This window comes from Akanthomyces muscarius, chromosome 2 (genome assembly GCF_028009165.1).
Source record: "Akanthomyces muscarius strain Ve6 chromosome 2, whole genome shotgun sequence".
Lineage (NCBI taxonomy): Eukaryota > Fungi > Ascomycota > Sordariomycetes > Hypocreales > Cordycipitaceae > Akanthomyces > Akanthomyces muscarius.
Genome location: NC_079242.1, coordinates 1,821,806 through 1,838,015, shown reverse-complemented (window position 1 = coordinate 1,838,015; position 16,210 = coordinate 1,821,806). Strand labels below are relative to the sequence as shown.

At 54.6% G+C, this 16,210-nt stretch overlaps 7 protein-coding genes across 8 annotated transcripts; 3 read left to right on the top strand and 4 right to left on the bottom strand.

Annotated features, from left to right (window-relative positions):
- Positions 1-556: 556 nt before the first annotated feature.
- LMH87_003709 (uncharacterized protein) lies at positions 557-3,248 on the top strand (the record flags this gene model as incomplete). The annotated part of the gene is made up of 3 exons (XM_056194820.1): positions 557-622; positions 737-3,012; positions 3,071-3,248. The coding sequence occupies 3 exons, from the start codon at positions 557-559 to the stop codon at positions 3,246-3,248; spliced, it is 2,520 nt and encodes an 839-aa protein (XP_056048510.1).
- A 439-nt stretch (positions 3,249-3,687) lies between these two features.
- On the top strand, positions 3,688-4,776 carry LMH87_003708 (uncharacterized protein; the record flags this gene model as incomplete). Its single annotated transcript, XM_056194818.1, has 3 exons — positions 3,688-3,968; positions 4,051-4,262; positions 4,349-4,776. The coding sequence occupies 3 exons, from the start codon at positions 3,688-3,690 to the stop codon at positions 4,774-4,776; spliced, it is 921 nt and encodes a 306-aa protein (XP_056048509.1).
- A 255-nt stretch (positions 4,777-5,031) lies between these two features.
- On the bottom strand, positions 5,032-5,722 carry LMH87_003707 (uncharacterized protein; the record flags this gene model as incomplete). The annotated part of the gene is made up of 3 exons (XM_056194817.1): positions 5,032-5,475; positions 5,546-5,621; positions 5,688-5,722. The coding sequence occupies 3 exons, from the start codon at positions 5,720-5,722 to the stop codon at positions 5,032-5,034; spliced, it is 555 nt and encodes a 184-aa protein (XP_056048508.1).
- Positions 5,723-6,890: 1,168 nt separating this feature from the next.
- LMH87_003706 (uncharacterized protein) lies at positions 6,891-7,878 on the top strand (the record flags this gene model as incomplete). Of its 2 annotated transcripts, none has more annotated exons than XM_056194815.1 (4): positions 6,891-6,980; positions 7,076-7,259; positions 7,622-7,709; positions 7,761-7,878. In XM_056194815.1, 4 exons carry the CDS (start codon positions 6,891-6,893, stop codon positions 7,876-7,878), a joined length of 480 nt encoding a protein of 159 aa, XP_056048506.1. The 2 variants fall into 2 exon arrangements, with proteins under 2 accessions (XP_056048506.1, XP_056048507.1); XM_056194816.1 differs by having other exon boundaries at positions 7,574-7,709.
- A 207-nt stretch (positions 7,879-8,085) lies between these two features.
- Positions 8,086-9,578, bottom strand: LMH87_003705 (uncharacterized protein; the record flags this gene model as incomplete). Its single annotated transcript, XM_056194814.1, has 3 exons — positions 8,086-8,729; positions 8,806-9,022; positions 9,552-9,578. The coding sequence occupies 3 exons, from the start codon at positions 9,576-9,578 to the stop codon at positions 8,086-8,088; spliced, it is 888 nt and encodes a 295-aa protein (XP_056048505.1).
- A 1,357-nt stretch (positions 9,579-10,935) lies between these two features.
- LMH87_003704 (uncharacterized protein) lies at positions 10,936-12,588 on the bottom strand (the record flags this gene model as incomplete). Its single annotated transcript, XM_056194813.1, has 1 exon — positions 10,936-12,588. One exon carries the CDS (start codon positions 12,586-12,588, stop codon positions 10,936-10,938), a length of 1,653 nt encoding a protein of 550 aa, XP_056048504.1.
- Positions 12,589-14,491: 1,903 nt separating this feature from the next.
- Positions 14,492-15,794, bottom strand: LMH87_003703 (uncharacterized protein; the record flags this gene model as incomplete). The annotated part of the gene is made up of 2 exons (XM_056194812.1): positions 14,492-15,645; positions 15,704-15,794. The coding sequence occupies 2 exons, from the start codon at positions 15,792-15,794 to the stop codon at positions 14,492-14,494; spliced, it is 1,245 nt and encodes a 414-aa protein (XP_056048503.1).
- Positions 15,795-16,210: the final 416 nt, after the last annotated feature.

The window sequence follows — 16,210 nt, the reverse complement described above, 5'->3', positions numbered from 1 at the left end:
CAGTTCAATATTCGAGCGCTCAGTACAGGTCCCGCGCAATGCTTGTCGCCTGTCTTCAATCGGTGGAGCTGCAGGCCGACTGGCGTTGATTGCCCGCCGAAAAAACAAGCCTCGAAAGCTCAGAGTTAAGCGCACGTGACCTGGCGTTTGCTGCCTACACGTGATTCTACTGGTGGGAAGCTGTTCACTTTTTGGCAGCTATTTATTGCCTTATCGATACCGTTTTGACAGGGGCACGAGCCACTGAGCAGCGCCCCACATCGGGATTGCTCGACTCTCTAATAAGTGCGGCACTGTGAACAATTCGACTCGCCACTGACGGACGCGAGAGCTTCGTTTGCTGCACATCCTTTTGCTGTTTGCCGTCGGAGGCTGCACAGTGCACAAAAGGGACGTGATATTGTACATAATCTGCAAAAAAATCAGCGAAACGCCGACACTCTTACCCTCGTGCTCCGGATAACCCCCACCATCTGGTTCCGCCGCCTAGCACACATCTCCGCCCAACACGCTTTCACGACACAAGGCTGCTCCGACAACTGCAATCGCCGCCATCATGATCTCTGGGCGGGGGGCCGCTGGCGCGAGAGGGCGCATCCGTCCGCCTCGTCGAATTGCTCGAGTATGTGCCCCACCATCAACATGGCTGAAACCGTTGTCAGGCTGCCACCAATATTAGCGAGCCCGCGGGACTCTTGACTAGCGAGCAATGTGTGCTAACGGCGTCTCAATCTAGCCCAACGGCGCCGGTGAAGGAGCCGATTTTGAGTCATGCTGGAATATGCTCAAGGAAGCTCTACGCGATATACACAACAAAAGCTGTGGCAGACTGTCCTTCGAAGAACTCTACCGAGCCGCCTACAAGATTGTCCTCAAGAAGAAGGGCGACGTTCTCTACGAACGCGTCAAAGAATTTGAAGAGGATTGGTTCGCCGAGAATGTTATCCCAAAGATTAAGGCGCTGTTCACCAACAGCCTCATCAACGTGGGAGTTGACAAAGGCGGCGCAACATCCGTAAACGAACGACGCCAAACCGGCGAAAAGTTCCTCAAGGGACTTCGCGATACCTGGGAAGACCACAATATGTCAATGAACATGACGGCCGATATCCTCATGTATCTGGACCGCGGCTACATCCAACAGGAGCTGCACAGAGTTCCCATTTTCTCGACCACAATTGCACTATTCCGAGACAACATTCTACGCTCGTGCCTGAATAAGAACTCGCAAAGCTTGGTTGTTGATATTCTCATCGCAGTGATGCTTGATCAAATTGATATGGAGCGCGAGGGCGACATTATCGATCGAAATCTCATCCGCAGCTGCAGCCGCATGCTCAGCAGCCTGTACGAAGCCGAAGACGAAAACGAATTGACGAAGCTGTACTTGACATTGTTCGAACCGCGCTTTCTCGAGAATAGTCAAGACTTTTACAGCCGCGAGTGCCAAGAGCTACTGCAAGTGGCGGATGCGTGTCGATGGTTGCGGCACACACAAAAACGTCTAGAGGAAGAAAAAGACCGGTGTGGGACTACAATTGAACCCGAAACCGAAACAAAAGTCACATCCGTTATCGACCAGCAACTCATCATGAAGAATCTGGATGAATTTCTAAACATGGAAGGCAGTGGTTTGCGATGGATGATCGACAATGAAAAGTCCGAGGAGCTGTCAATTTTGTACAATCTTGTCGTACGAGTTGACAAGAATATGACTTCTCTACAGGCAATCTTGCAAAAACGTGTTATCGAATTAGGGCTCGATATCGAAAAGGCTCTCCAAAACACCGACTTTTCTGCGCCACCCGAAGGCGAAGAGGGTGTAGTTGAAAAGGGTGAGAAGCCAAAGGCGCTTCCGGCAGCTTCTCAGCAGACCGCGGCAGCCATCAAATGGGTTGACGACGTTTTAAATCTCCGAGACAAATTCGACACGATGTGCACCAACTGCTTTGGTTCTGATTTGCTGATCCAGACAGCTCTAGGCAAAAGCTTCTCCGAGTTTATCAATCTATTTTCCCGAAGCTCCGAGTACGTGTCACTATTCATTGATGAAAATATGAAGAAGGGGATTCGTGGCAAGTCGGAACTGGAAATAGACGTGATCTTGGACAAGGCGATTATTCTTATCCGCTACCTTCAGGACAAAGATTTGTTCCAGACATATTATCAGCGCCACCTTGCCCGCCGACTGCTCCACAGCAAGTCAGAGAGCCACGATGTTGAGAACCAACTCATTCTGAAAATGAGACAGGAGTTTGGCCAACAGTTTACTTCGAAGCTGGAAGGCATGTTCCGAGATCTGGTTACCTCGGCAGAGCTTACTACAGAATACCGCAACCATGTTCGTACATCGGGAGACGGAAGTAGGAAGACCGAGCTGAACATCAATGTCTTGACCATGAATTACTGGCCACAAGATGTTATGGGCCGTACTGCACAGATCGGAGAGGGCTCTCGCATCACTTGCAACTACCCGCCAGAAATCGAAAGGCTGCAAACGAGCTTTGAGCAATTCTATCTGTCGTCGAGAAACGGAAGAAAGCTCACCTGGATTGGGTCAACGGGCAGTGCTGATGTGCGCTGCACGTTCCCGGCGATGCCAGGAAAGTCTGGTGCCCTCGCAAAGGAAAGACGTTACGAGATTAATGTACCAACCTATGCTATGGTTGTCATGATGCTTTTCAACGGTCTGCCTGACGATGAGCAGCTTTCATTTGAGGAGATTCAAGCAAAGACTGCAATCTCGACGGCTGATTTAATGCGAACTTTGACAGCGATTGCTGTGGCGCCCAAGTCGCGAGTCCTCCTCAAAGATCCGCTCACAAAATCCATCAAGTCGTCGGACAATTTTTCGTTCAATTCATCGTTCCAGAGCAAGACTGTTCGAATCAAGGCGCCCATCATCAATGCCGTTTCCAAGGTCGAAGATGCGTCTGAGAGATCTACGACTGAGGAGAAGAACAACGAAACACGAGCACACATCATTGATGCTGCGATTGTGCGAATTATGAAGTACGTGACAGCCGCCCATCCGGAATGATGAATAACTTGCTAATGCTATCATGTACAGGTCACGAAAGGAGCTGAGCCACACGCAGCTTGTTAACGAAGTCTTGTCGCAGCTAGCAGCTCGGTTCAAGCCAGAAGTGCCGTTCATCAAGCGCCGCATAGAGGATTTGATCAGCCGGGACTACCTCGAGCGGCCAGATGAAGAAGATGCACCGGGAGTGTACCGCTATGTGGCATAGAATGTATGGAGTCATGTGGAGGAGAAGGGCGACTTGGTTCAATTTTTTTTACAGGCATGGAGTTGGGGCATTATTTTAAGGAGCATAGAGTTTCGGTCATTTAGCATGGCATGAAGGACATAGCGTTTGCTGAAAGCATACGATAGACTATATGCGTCTCATTTTACCACCGCAAAAGACGTTTGCTGCTTGCTGTTTGTTATCTTTGGTCAAGACGATGCTTCTAGGTGACTCTATAAATTTCGGCCGCGCTAGTCACCATGATTAGTACCCGCCAGTACAGCAACTGCCTCTCCTCTCAGGACACATGACTATTTGATTAAAAAAGGCTCGCATGGGCCAATTATATAACGCAAGAAATCTCAATGCCGCAACGCCAAACAGTCAAGAAGAATAATGACGCACAGAAGAACATTTGCTGCTGACAATTATCACGGCCATGGGCGGCTTGGCCTCGGATCGTGGAGGGTCCCCACCGAGGCTGCTCCGACCCCATGTCCGAAGGGGAGCTCTCTCCATCCTCGGCGCCTCGTCACGTCGCGTAACAGAACGGCCAGACACAGACAGGCATTCAATTGCAATCTTCCACTTGTGCTACGCTTCCTTCATTTCCGCGCCCTTCATCATGTTTGCGCTACGACGGACCATGGCCACGATGGGCCCTCAGGCTTCGATCCTGAAGCAGGCCGGCAAGGTTGTCTGCATTGGCCGCAACTACGCGTGAGCTCTCCCAAAACCAACAAACGGAGATGGCAAGTTTTTGGAGCTGACGACTGCGTTTCTTCTTCTTTTATATTTGAAGTGACCACATTGCGGAGCTGTCCAGTGCCAAGCCCAAGCAGCCCTTCTTCTTCCTCAAGCCGACGTCGTCGATGCTGCTCCCTGGCGAGGGCCCCTGCGTGCGCCCCAAGGGCGTCGACATGCACTTTGAGGTTGAGCTGGCGCTGGTCATTGGCAAGCTCGTGCGCGACCTGAAGCCCAACGACCTCCAAGGTGCCATGGACGCCATCAAGGGTACGAAAAAAAAAACTTGCTCTTTTCCGTGCTCACCTGATGCAAAGAAAACCACACATCGGCTAACGGAAGAATATATTCCCCAGCGTACGCCGTGGCCATTGACATGACGGCGCGCAACACCCAGAACGAGGCCAAGCGCAAGGGCCTCCCCTGGGACATTGCCAAGGGCTTCGACACGTTCCTGCCGATGAGCGGCGTCATCCCCAAGGACGCCATTGCCGACCCGCACGACGTCGAGCTGTTCCTCGAGGTCAACGGGCAGGTCAGGCAGAAGGGGTCCACCAACCTCATGATCTTCCAGATCCCGCGCATCCTCAGCGACATCTCGCGGGTCATGACGCTGCAGCCCGGCGACGTGGTGCTGACGGGCACGCCAGCGGGCGTCGGCCCCGCGGTCCACGGCGACAAGGTGCGCGCTGGCGTGCGCGTGGCCGGCAAGGAGCTCCTCGAGGGCAAGATTGAGCTTGCGGTGGAGGACTCGACCCGGGACTACGAGTTTGCCGAGACATGAGGCAGATCGGGTTCTTTTTTTTTTTAAGTTGTTGCGGCGTATTATGCATTTTTTGTATCATTAGAAAGAAGATGGCCATGCTTCCCTGTTTTAGGAGTGGACGTTTTGCAAATTTGAGCATTATAGATACATCCGCTGGTGCTTTTCCCCGACCCATCCCCTGCGGCGCCAATTCAATCATCATCATTAATTCACATCAACCCTCATCAATAGAGTGGGGTTCCGTTATTTCAAAGTAGGAAGAAAGAGTGGCTTCTACGCCAGGTTCGGGTCAGGGATGGAACCCGGTGCCGGCGCCCAGTCGGCCAGCTCGCCGCACTGCTTGCAGCGCCTCTTGTCGTCATCCGAGCGAAAGGCCTCGACGCCCTCCTTGATCTGGGTGCCGAGGTTGGTGACGTGGAACGCGGCCTCGTGGACGACGACGGCGCCCGGGCAGGTCGCGCAGTACCAGCGCATGCGGTCGAGGGCGTCGTCGGGCCGCTTCTGCTCGACGACCATGCCGACCGTGCCGGCGAAGCGGACGGGGTTGTGCGGGGTGTTGGGGGGCAGCAGGAACATGTCGCCCTCGCGGATGAGGATGTCGCGGAAGACGCCGCCGTCGTCGACGACCTTGAGCATCATGGTGCCCTTGTGCTGGTAAAAGTACTCGGGCGTGGTGTTGATGTGGTAGTCTGTGCGGGCGTTGGGGCCGCCGACAATCTGAGGATTTTGTTAGATTTTTGAACCAAGGAGGAAAAAAGCTTGTGAAGGAATTGGGGGGTAAAGTTACCATGATTGTGAAGCCCTCGTTGTAGACGCAGTAATTATTGACGGGAGGCTGTAGTAAATGACTGTTTTCTTCCAGCCTACAAGACTCAGTTAGAACTCCTGAGATGAGGTGGCTTACAAGACGCAAAGGTCAATTCTTTTACCATTTTGGCAGGTTCACTGGGGGACCAAGCATCATGCAGAACTGATATAAATCGAAGTTGCGTGAAAACCAGTGGGGGAATAAGTATGAAGGAGGGGCAATATGCCGGCAGCCGAGCGATGAGCCAGGCACTAAGTCGATGACAGCAGGGGATCCAGAGATGAGTGTAGACTCTGCCAGTACAATGATGTGAATGGATTTGCTCGCAATATATGATTGAGTGAGAGACGCAAAAGCCCGCGGGGGTAGTTGATTACGTGAAACCAAAATCCAGCGATTTTGAGACGGTCATGAGATCGGCCACTGGCAGGGCGGTTTTTAAGCGGCTGCCCCGCTCTCCTTCTCGCCTCTCGCATCTCCGAGCTTGCCGCTGCGGGAATGCTCTGCCGATATCGAAATGGGCAGCGTGCATACATGATGAAACAAAAAGCCGCTGGATTAGTCATGCAATTTTTTTTCTTTTCCATCCTCCTTTATCATCTTTGCGCTGCGCAGCTATTGGTGCCGCCACCTCCATCACATCTCCTTGGGGCAAGTTCTGTGGCGGTCATGCGGCATGCAGGACGCCGTGTAACGTGGTGGAATTGGTGTGGCGGCCCTGCGAGAAGGTTTCTCTGTCTCTTGCTGAAAATTCAATGTTTCTTTTGGGGGGATTTTTATAAAATTTCACGCTGTTATCGTGTAGGTGTAATGTTGATATTCATCCTTGGACTCTATTCGTCTCATCCAACGCCTACCTCGGTGGACGCCACAATAACGCCACAGCACAAAGGCCGCACTGGCGCCCTCCTTTGGTTGTCTCAGTTTCAGCGGCTCGACGCGTGGATGAGGAGATAAAAGGTGGCTTTCGCAGTCGTGATAAAAAGGTACAGAGCTTTAAACGACCGAACTTGACATTTCTTCATTTTACATGTCTCGTTCATATTGATTTTCCTATATTTCTGCCTTTTTTCCGATATCAAGTCACAACCTCATCACCTGCCCGGTTGAGCAAGTTTCCAGCCAGTGACAGCGCTGCGACACCAGCCACACTTTCCTCACACGACCGCTTGAGCACGTTTCCGCCTGCTTGCTTGCTTGCTTGCTCTGTCTTCCCCTGCCTCATCAATCACCGCTCGCGTCTCGCCACTTTTCTCCTCTCCATCTTCAAACCAAACGTTACGAAAACGACAGCTTCGCAAATCACATTCGCTAGTCTTGACTGATGCCAGCCATGGACCACTCGCAGATGGACCACTCCGGCCACATGGGCCACGGCGGCGGCGATGGCATGGACGACATGTGCAGCATGAGCGTGCGTATCCCGTCCCCTTACCGCCCTCTCTTATGGCCGGCCTTCTCAGCTCCACCACAAGTCCTGGGACTCGATGCTGATGTTTGTTCTGATAGATGCTGTTTACGTGGGACACTACCAACCTCTGCATCGTCTTCAAGCAGTGGCACATTCGCTCTACCCCGGGTCTCATCGTTTCTCTCATCGCCGTGGTGCTCATCGCCATGGGCTACGAGGGTCTTCGCGCCACATGTCGCATGTATGAAAAGTCAATGGAGGCAAGGGTCGATTCCGCGCCCAGTGAGTCTTGTTCCCGTCCCATATCCCTTCTCCTCTCTTCCATGCCACGGTCCCCTCTTGCCACACTATCGCGCGTTGCGTTTTCATCTGCTTGGATGAGTGCCAAAATATTGTCATATACGTCGAGAACCATGTGCTGTGACAAGTCTGTATCGTTGAGAACGCGTCTCATGTATTTCCTTGTCCTGTTCGGCATTCATCTCGTCTCCGCACCTGAAATGACCCTGGCTCGACTTTGACTGCACGTTCTCTTTGACCGCAATATTCGGCTACATTTACTAAAGCGAAAACCATCTTCACCTGCACCGCAAAAGACGCATCTGAAGAAGCCGTTACTGAGACCACCCCGTTTCTTCGATCAGGACAAAATCGCGACCAGCTCTCCCGCCGCAGCCATCTTATCAAATCTCTCCTCTACGGCTTCCAAAACTTCTACGCCTTTATGCTCATGTAAGTTGACCGCGACCGGGGAGTGCAGAGTTCTGGCACTGACTGCGCTAGGCTCGTGTTCATGACTTATAACGGCTGGGTCATGGTGGCCGTCTCCCTAGGCGCCTTTCTCGGATACTACGCCTTCGGAGATCACATTTCGGCCACAAAGGAAACTGCATGTCATTAATCGCAACCAATGCCGCGTCAGATGATTGATTTGCTCCTCTGAACTGCTGCTTGCCTGTACCACATACCTCAATCGTTTCTCTCGATTTACATTGGCGCGCCTCACATATCCATGATAGCTCCGCTATTGATACGCATGATATTATTCAAATGTACACTTGCTCATGTAACACGAGCCGCATTGTATGAAGACATGTCTATTCCCCGTCTAAATCCTCGAAGGTCCCTTGCCAGCCGCTTCCTTAAATGCACCGTCCTGCTCTGCAATCCTTATAATGTCGGCATCACCTAATCCCGGGTTGTGCTCTACCTCGGGCGGCTCGCCATAAGCAATGCGTGCCGCGTCTACCATGACGCGACCGGTCATGCCCCAGACCTTGAACCGGCCCTCGAAGTCAATGTCCTGCTTGGTCTCCTCCACCGCCGAGCTGCCTTCTTTGGGTCGCGACACCTGCTGGTTGTTCACAGGCACGTAAAAGTTGTGAACGCGCCAGGCCACATCCTTCCAGTTGATCCAGGCGCCGTCGTACCAGTGACCAGGCGGCAACGTGTGGCCCGGCTGAGGCGGTAGGTCGCTTGACTTGAGAAAGTTGTAAAACGGTGCAGTGAAGACGGCCGCCACCTCACTTGCGTCGGGCGTGGGCACCAGCGTGTGCTCCACGACAGGAGCCGACTCTCCTGGACCGGGTGAATCCGCGTGAAGATACGCCACGCATGGGGTGACGACCACGTGGGTACGGGCCAGGAAAGGGGGCAGATAGCAGAGCTTCTCAATGCGGAAGGGCTTTGGGATTTTGCGATCTTCCATGGGAAGACCAATCTCCTCCCAAGCTTCTCTCCTTGCTATTTGATCTGTGGCAGGAATGTATGAGCAAGATTGACATCGGGCGGCAAAGCAGCAAAAGCAGTCTACAGAATGGGGACTTACAGGGTGATTCGGCTACTGTGTCAGCTTTTCCGCCGGGAAGAGCAGCATGGCCGGAGAAACTGCGCAGGCTGGCGGCTCGCATGGTGATTACCACCCGCAAGTCTCCGAAACGATCCGCGTAGAGCAGGATCAGGACGGCAGCGCGCATCCGGATAGGGAGACGGTCCCATAGTGGGAAGGGCGGCGGCTTATAAGCTCGCAGGCGATTAATGGCAGCCTGCCGTAGACAAAGACTGTTTAGCACTGGGTTGAACGTGGTTGACATTGTAGTAGAGAACATGGCGAAGAAGGCTCAAGCAGAGGGGAAGGGCTACAGAAGGTGTGACAATGCAAGAGATCAAGTCAACGGAGAAAGAAGAACCCCACGAAGTCTGGGGAAGGCCCGTCTGGGAAACGGGGCAGGGACGTGTGCGGAGAGAGATAAGACGACGACGATGGGGGCAAGCATGTGCACATGGGAACGGTCTCATCTTGACCACATTTCTGCTCGACGAGGAGGACTGGACCATGCAAAGCTGCATTTGGCGTGCTCCTAGCTCCAAACTATGGAGGTGGAGTTTTGGAGACGCCGTCAAAAAGTTGGAGATGTCCACGCCACCCGGGGCCCATGCAGTGCCATGCAATGCAGCCCGGCGTGATGTCCGTATTGGAGAAGAAGGGGGGAGGGGCGATGTGCTGTGTATACAAGAAGTGACTTGAAAAAAACTGCGTGTGCTTGGATGGACCAGAGGGTTCTGTCAGCGTACCTTGGAAAACGGGTTTAAAGGTGCCATGGCAGCGGCATCGTAGTACGCCGAGGCGAGTTCAGCAGTACAATCAGAATCGCTGAGCGGTCGATCGTTGTCGTTATCGTCGACGCTTGTGTCTGGTGCCCTGGCCGGTGCTATATCTGTGTGGTCGGGTATATGTGTGATTCTGACGGTATGAGCCACAGCCGAGGCAGCCGTCAGCCAGGTTGGTACTACCTGCGTGGGGGATTGCGTGGTGGTGGTGGTGGTCGAGTCTTGCGCAAGAGTGGTGTGGTTTCCGTTCTGGGTAGACTCTAGCATAACTTATTCCCTCTCTCCGACAATACACTTTGCACAAATTCTGTGTTGTATGCCAAAGAGGATCAATCTTGGGGGGTGTGTTATCCCGTTTGTGGTGGTGGTGGGGGCAACTTGTCAGATACCCGGGACCTTGGTGTTGAGTGTGATGTGGTGGGGGAAAAGGTGATTTTGATGTGTAACAATGGTTGTAATGAGAAAGGACAGTGACAACTGGAAAACGGGCCGAGAGAAAGTGGCGTTGGGCAGGGCGCATTCGGCCACAGGCTTTGGGTCTGGCTTGTGATGATGTCAAAGGGAAAGCGGCCAAGGTAGGCACATGTAGAGCTCCGAATAACGGGGGCGGCAGGCGAGTACTTGGTGATGTCTATGCAATACCACGCCACGGCCAAGTACCTCTGCGCCGGCTCCGGTGGGAGGGAAAGGCCTGGCCCAGCCACTGTGGCGCTGCTGGGCGCAGGGACCCGTCACTGAACAGGGCGCTGTACCAGTAGATGCCCGATTTACAGCGCCTCCCATCACTGCGAGGGAGGGTACACAGCTTAGCAGGCATCTGGGTAGGCAGACCACTGGACTCACCAACATTGAACACACATCCTCCTCGTCTTTTTTTCTCCGTCCCATTCAACCATCCAGTTGGATGCGAGCTGTCGCCCCAACAGCAGTTGGAGCCATCCCCAACATACCCCAGATCGTGGTGGCGTCTTGTTCCCTTCTCCAATTTCTCCTGACCCCAGCCCCGGCCGCGCTCCGGCGCCGGCCGCTGCCCACCAACACACGCGGCCGTGGCCGGACGCCCATCACACAGCCAGCTACTCTTGTACTCGATTCTTTTACATATCTATTACCTCACGAGCACCGGCACCCAGAATATCGAAACGGGTCAGCCTATTCTCATCTTCAGGAGCTCGCTGATGCTATTACGGTACACCCTCAAGTCCAACAAGCTAAAAAGGTCATGGATATCATTGTACTATACAACTACAACGCTTGCTAAATTCAATAAAACCCAACAAAAAACAAAAATTCCTGCTTTGTCGCTATATTTTTCATCAGATTCAATGCACCCTCTCATATATCACTACTAAAACCTGGCCCCCAGGCGGGGGTCCATCTCCAGCTCCGGCGCACGCAGCACTCTGATCGACTTGCGCAGATCTAGTCTGCGCCGCTCCGCAGGTGACAGCAGTGAACGACCACGAGCGCCGGCAAAGATGCCCTTGACACCCCCACCAAAGGATGCCTTGTCCCTGTCGTCCTCCTGCTGCTTCGGCAGCTGTTCAACAGAGGGCCACTCTGCCGAGGCGCGGCGCTCTTCCTCGTCGCTTCGCCGCCACCATCGTCGAGGCGTGACACGACCGCCCTCCCCGCCCTCCTCGTCGTCGCTATCACAGTCAAAAGCGCTATATTGGCTCGCTGTTACGACCTGGCGAGGCCGAGACGGCATCTGCGATGGCGCGCTCGTCGACGCCGGATGCAGAAGGGACTGCTCCGACGAGGCCGAGGGCGGCTGAACGTCGACTATCGAGAGCTTTGAGGGACGATGCTTCTTGAGCGTGTTTACTCGAAACGAAAGGACAGGAGACGTGGAGCGCGCAGGCTCGAACAGAGGCGGCGGAGGGGGCGGCGGCATTTCCGCCCTGGCGTCTTTCGGCCGTGCGTTATCCCAAAGACGAATGATGGCCGCGGTGCGGGAAAGCTTGGCTGCGTGTTTCGTCTTTTTGCCGTACTGTTCAGCAGACCCCAGGTCAATGATGGTTTGATGCCCTGGCGAGGGCGGCACAGCCTCTGGCGACTTCTCCCGTTCATACGGGGTCGCAAGTTGGGCTGCGAAGCGATGATAGTCGCTGGCAGCACGCTTGTCTGTGAACTGCCCGTAGGCTGGATTCCATCGAGGCAACTCGCTGCTTAGATTAAAATTTGTGCCCTGCGAGTAGGTCGGGTAGGTCGGGCTGGTCGGACTGTGCTCGCCGTTGGACACGGATACAGATCCGACAGTGTCCGCAGTTCCGCGCCGTCGAATGTTGAGAGGCATGGGCTTGGCCGCGGTACCATGCGTCCGAGGTATCCACGACTGCTCTCGGCTCGAGAGGCCATCCTCGTCCACCTCTAGGAGCAGCGGCAGCAGGCCATCTTCCATGTTGATAAAGTAGCCCTGGTCATCGTAGTCGTCATCAGAATCGGATCCCGATCCCGATCCCGATCCCGAGTTCGAGCTCGAGGAGCCCTCAGAGTATCCCGCAGCAGAGCTGAAGCTAGCTCTGTCGTAGGGATCGACCAGATCCAGATCATGCCCGATCAGGCGGTTGATCTTTTGGGATGATCGGCGGCCCGATGCGCCTCGAGAGAAGCTCGATACCTTGTTGACCATTTTTGTCGGCTGCGGCGGCGTCGTCTTGAGCTTATGCGTATCCGCAGGTGATGTTTGTGCGTCGTCCGCTGCTCGCGCCTCCTGCAACGACGATGGACCAGCCAGGCTTGCCGGCTCCTGCGAAAGCGAATGAAGCTGTGAGTATGATTGGCCGCGTTGGTAAGACGGGATTCGCATGGGTGATTTCCGGCACAGCACGCGCGGCGAGTGGCCTCTAACGGGCACCGGAACCCGGGGCAGTGGCTTTTCCCGGTCTGGCCGGTTTAGCACCTCGTATTTGCTGAGGCGGCGACCGGGGTGAGGGTAAGCCTCGCGCTCCTCGGCCTCGGACAGGGCAATGGCGGGCTTAATGCGCGGGGCGTCCATGCTGGTTGGGCCGATTCAGTAGGGCAGATGACGTGGGATTGCCAGATAAACCAGGTCAAGGAGGGCTAAAGCCGCGATGGAGCAGAATTTGGTGCAGCCGAGGGAAAAACAAGACGGGGGGAATGCGAAGACGGTGAAAGCAATACGATATATATAGACGGGTGTGATGCTGTATCACCTCTGAACGGGCGGGCTGGCGTGAGGAGAGGTAGAGTACACGACTCACGGAGGCAGGACGACAAGTGCACAGCAGCTCCTCATCACACTCAATCAAGAGTCAGAAGAAGCAGTGAATATGTTGCGTCTGGCGCACTTGTGAACCCTATCGCCACTGGAAAGGAGAGAAAATGGTGAAAAACAAAGTTGCCAGTGCTAATGGAAGCAGTGTGACTGAGTAGGCAAAAAAGCTAAATACTAGCACGCATCATACAAGCTGGCATCCAACACACTTGCTTACCAGACTGCTGAATGGTCTGAATTTCAAAGGCAATCTTAACGTTCCGTATATTTGAAGGACTGGGGAAGAAGAAGCGAGAGCAAACGGTTCCGTCCATGCGCAAGGCCGACACACGCAGGATTGAGAATGGCTTCCGCTGGGTGGCGGGGGCGAGACGAGGAGTTGGTGAGCTGGATGTCTTAGAGTGACGGCGATGTGTGTGACTGCCCCTCCAGCACGCAGCTTGAATGGAAAGCACACACAAAAAAAAAAAAGCCTCCTGCCTCTACAGTCGGCAGCAGCGCGAGAACTGGAACACCGGTTACGCTTTCGGATGGCATTGTTTGCGGCAGCATGCATGATAATGAGTTTGTTCCCCCCCGGGAAGCAACGTTGCTCCCTCGCCGCCGCCACCATCTGATGCTACTGGCAATTTATCGCGAACATCTATACTGCCCTCTTCGTATCCTCGCCCGCTTTTAGATTCGCAGGGCACTTGCAAGGTAAGGTTGGTGCCGGACGCGGCCAACACCTTTGGGGGTTCATCGCTAGCCAGGAGCTAGCTCGACGACTAGTGTAGCCCAAGGTGTGATGAGCGGTGACAGGGAGAGCGGCACAGCGGCAACAGGCAGCCTTTTTTTTCTGGTGCGGGTATGACGATCGATTGCTGGTCTATGTGAGACACAGTCGACATTCCAGCAGCAGCACACCCAACTTCTGCGACCAGTGCTTTTCCTTTTCTCGGGTCTCTCCCTTCCCGCCCGCACCGGCGGGACGTCGGGAGGCTGTGACACTGCCGCACTCGCTCCTTTTTTTTCTTCTTCGCCAGCACTCGGATTGGCGGTAAATGATGCAGCGCGCCCTAAAGACCGGGTGAGTTTGGTGGTAAGACCAGGGTGAGGTGGATGCATGCATGGAGAGTTATGGGCAACCGGCTGTGATTGTGTTCGGCTGGAAGACCGGGTGGGTAGCACAAGGTGCCTCAACCGATACACAGGAAAAAGAAACAACTCGTGTGACAAGTTTTCTCTCTTATTGCTGGCCAACTGCTCCCCCCAAGCCCCGTTCAAAGTCGACAGACCAGAGCCCACGCAGGCCTCGACTCAGAGACCTCAACGGCGCCCGCAAGGAGTCCCTGTTCATCCACCCATGGCGCAAATCACGCGCAAGTGCCGAGTTGCTCGTAGCAATCAAATGAACGCCAAGGGAGATCCATCGTCAAGCAGTTTGTATTATTAGCAGTATATTACATGCGGGGTATTTTCGCACGCAAACAATAACCAGTTGCCGGTGTGTGTTCGGCTGGCCCAAAAAGTAAACCAAAGGATCCCATTCATCTATTATGCCAACTTTGCGCCAACATTCATTTTCGAATCCAAGGGTTGAAAAGCGTTTGCTCAGAATAATGATGTGTGGCGTCTCCAATTTCACCGCCTCTTCCCATGCCATATTACGTGACATGCTTGGTTAAAAGTCGTCCTCGTCCCCGGGCTCCTGGTAGTCGCCCAGCAGCACATCATCCAGGCCCAGCACGGGCGAACTGGTGGTACGAATCCACTCTGTCTCCGTGCGGAAGAAGATCCACACCCAACGGCGAAAGACCTCGAGGAATTCAATGATGAATATGCCGCTCTCCCAGCTGCTGAAGCGATCCAAGTGTGGGCTGAGCTTCATTGACCACGTGAAGCGGAGCAGGAGGTCCAGCACAATCACCGCGTAGTAGAGGTTGGGCAGCCGGAAAACGAGCTTTTCGCGGAGACCCCAAGGGTAGCCTACCGACGCGGTCGTTCGCAGCCCTTCGCGGCGCTTCGAGGGCTCGAATAACGTCAGGTCCCAATCCTTGGTCACGTCCCAGTAAAAAGAGTAAAGCGAGTTAACCGTTACGGCCAACAACCATGCCCGGTACAGGCCTGGGGCAGGTGTGCCCGCCGCCTCGGCACTGCGCTGCATGGAGCTCGTGATGAGCACGGGGAATGCTGTGGAGTATTTGAGCGCGTTGGCCAGATGCTGACCACCCCAGCCGCTCGACTCTCGGTAAGGCGCGTTGCGCACGCGCAGGTACTCGATGATGCACTGCCGGAAGCGAATGATGCTCGGCACGGCCATGAGCAGCGGCACAATGACAATGCCGCCGCAGTTCCTGTTGGGGCGATCTGTCGAGGAGCCGCCGGGCGAAAAGAACATGCAAATGGTGACAAAGACGTCGCCGCAGACCTTGGCGTACGAGGTCAGGACATCGGCCAGGAGTATGTCGCCAAACTTGCCGTCCTGGGCCTCAGCGATGCCACCGACGCTGACGCGGCGCAGGGTGGCGAGAAACCGGCGGCGGCCATTGCCCGGCAAGTTCTTGAGCGGGATGACAAAGAGCGCGACCAGCGCGACGAGGTACGTCATGGGAATCCAGTCATAATCGACGACGCGCTGCGGCACGCGCCACGTGAGCAGCCAGAAGACGGTGATGGAAGCGCCAAAGAGGGTCGAGAGAACGGTCGCGAATCGGTACGTCGAGAGATGGTGCGAGAGGGCGGCCGGCGAGGTGCGGCTGGGGTATCGTATCAGCGAAGGGACGTCGATGCGGGAGAGCTGCAGGCCGTGGAGGTTAAGGCCCCAGCCCCAGACAGCTGCTAAGGGTTAGCAAGGACGAGAAAACGAATAGCGGAGAGAGAGGGGGAGACGTACCGAGTGTCACGATGAAGCCGACTCGGTACGGCAGCGGAAACGTCAAGCTAAAGGAGTCGAGCTGCGGCTCGACCCTCGGATCACCGTCCATGGTTATTGAAACGCGGTCGACATTGGCATGCGCGCCGGGGAGCTTGCGATTGCCTATCTGGGTGATGTGGAGGAGAGCGAAAGTAGAGAATTGATTCAAGTGCAAATGCAAATAGCTACAGAAAGAAGAGGCTAGAAAAAAGAATGGCGCCGTAAAGGGGGTGTTTGGTCGTAAATTGGGACACGCGGTTGACGTCAAACGAAGCCAGCTGGCAACAGGGGCAGAAAAAAAAAAGGCCCGCCCCGCCGCTCCCTCGGGGCTCCAACGGCGCGGCGCGGCGCGGTGGAGGCAGGGGGAAGCATTCAAACGCCGGTCTTTATTTACTGCGAATGGAAGAAAAGGTAACGGAAACGAAGACGTACACTAAAAACGAGAATAGAAGAATCATTACGTCTCAAAAACAAAGGGACTATTCT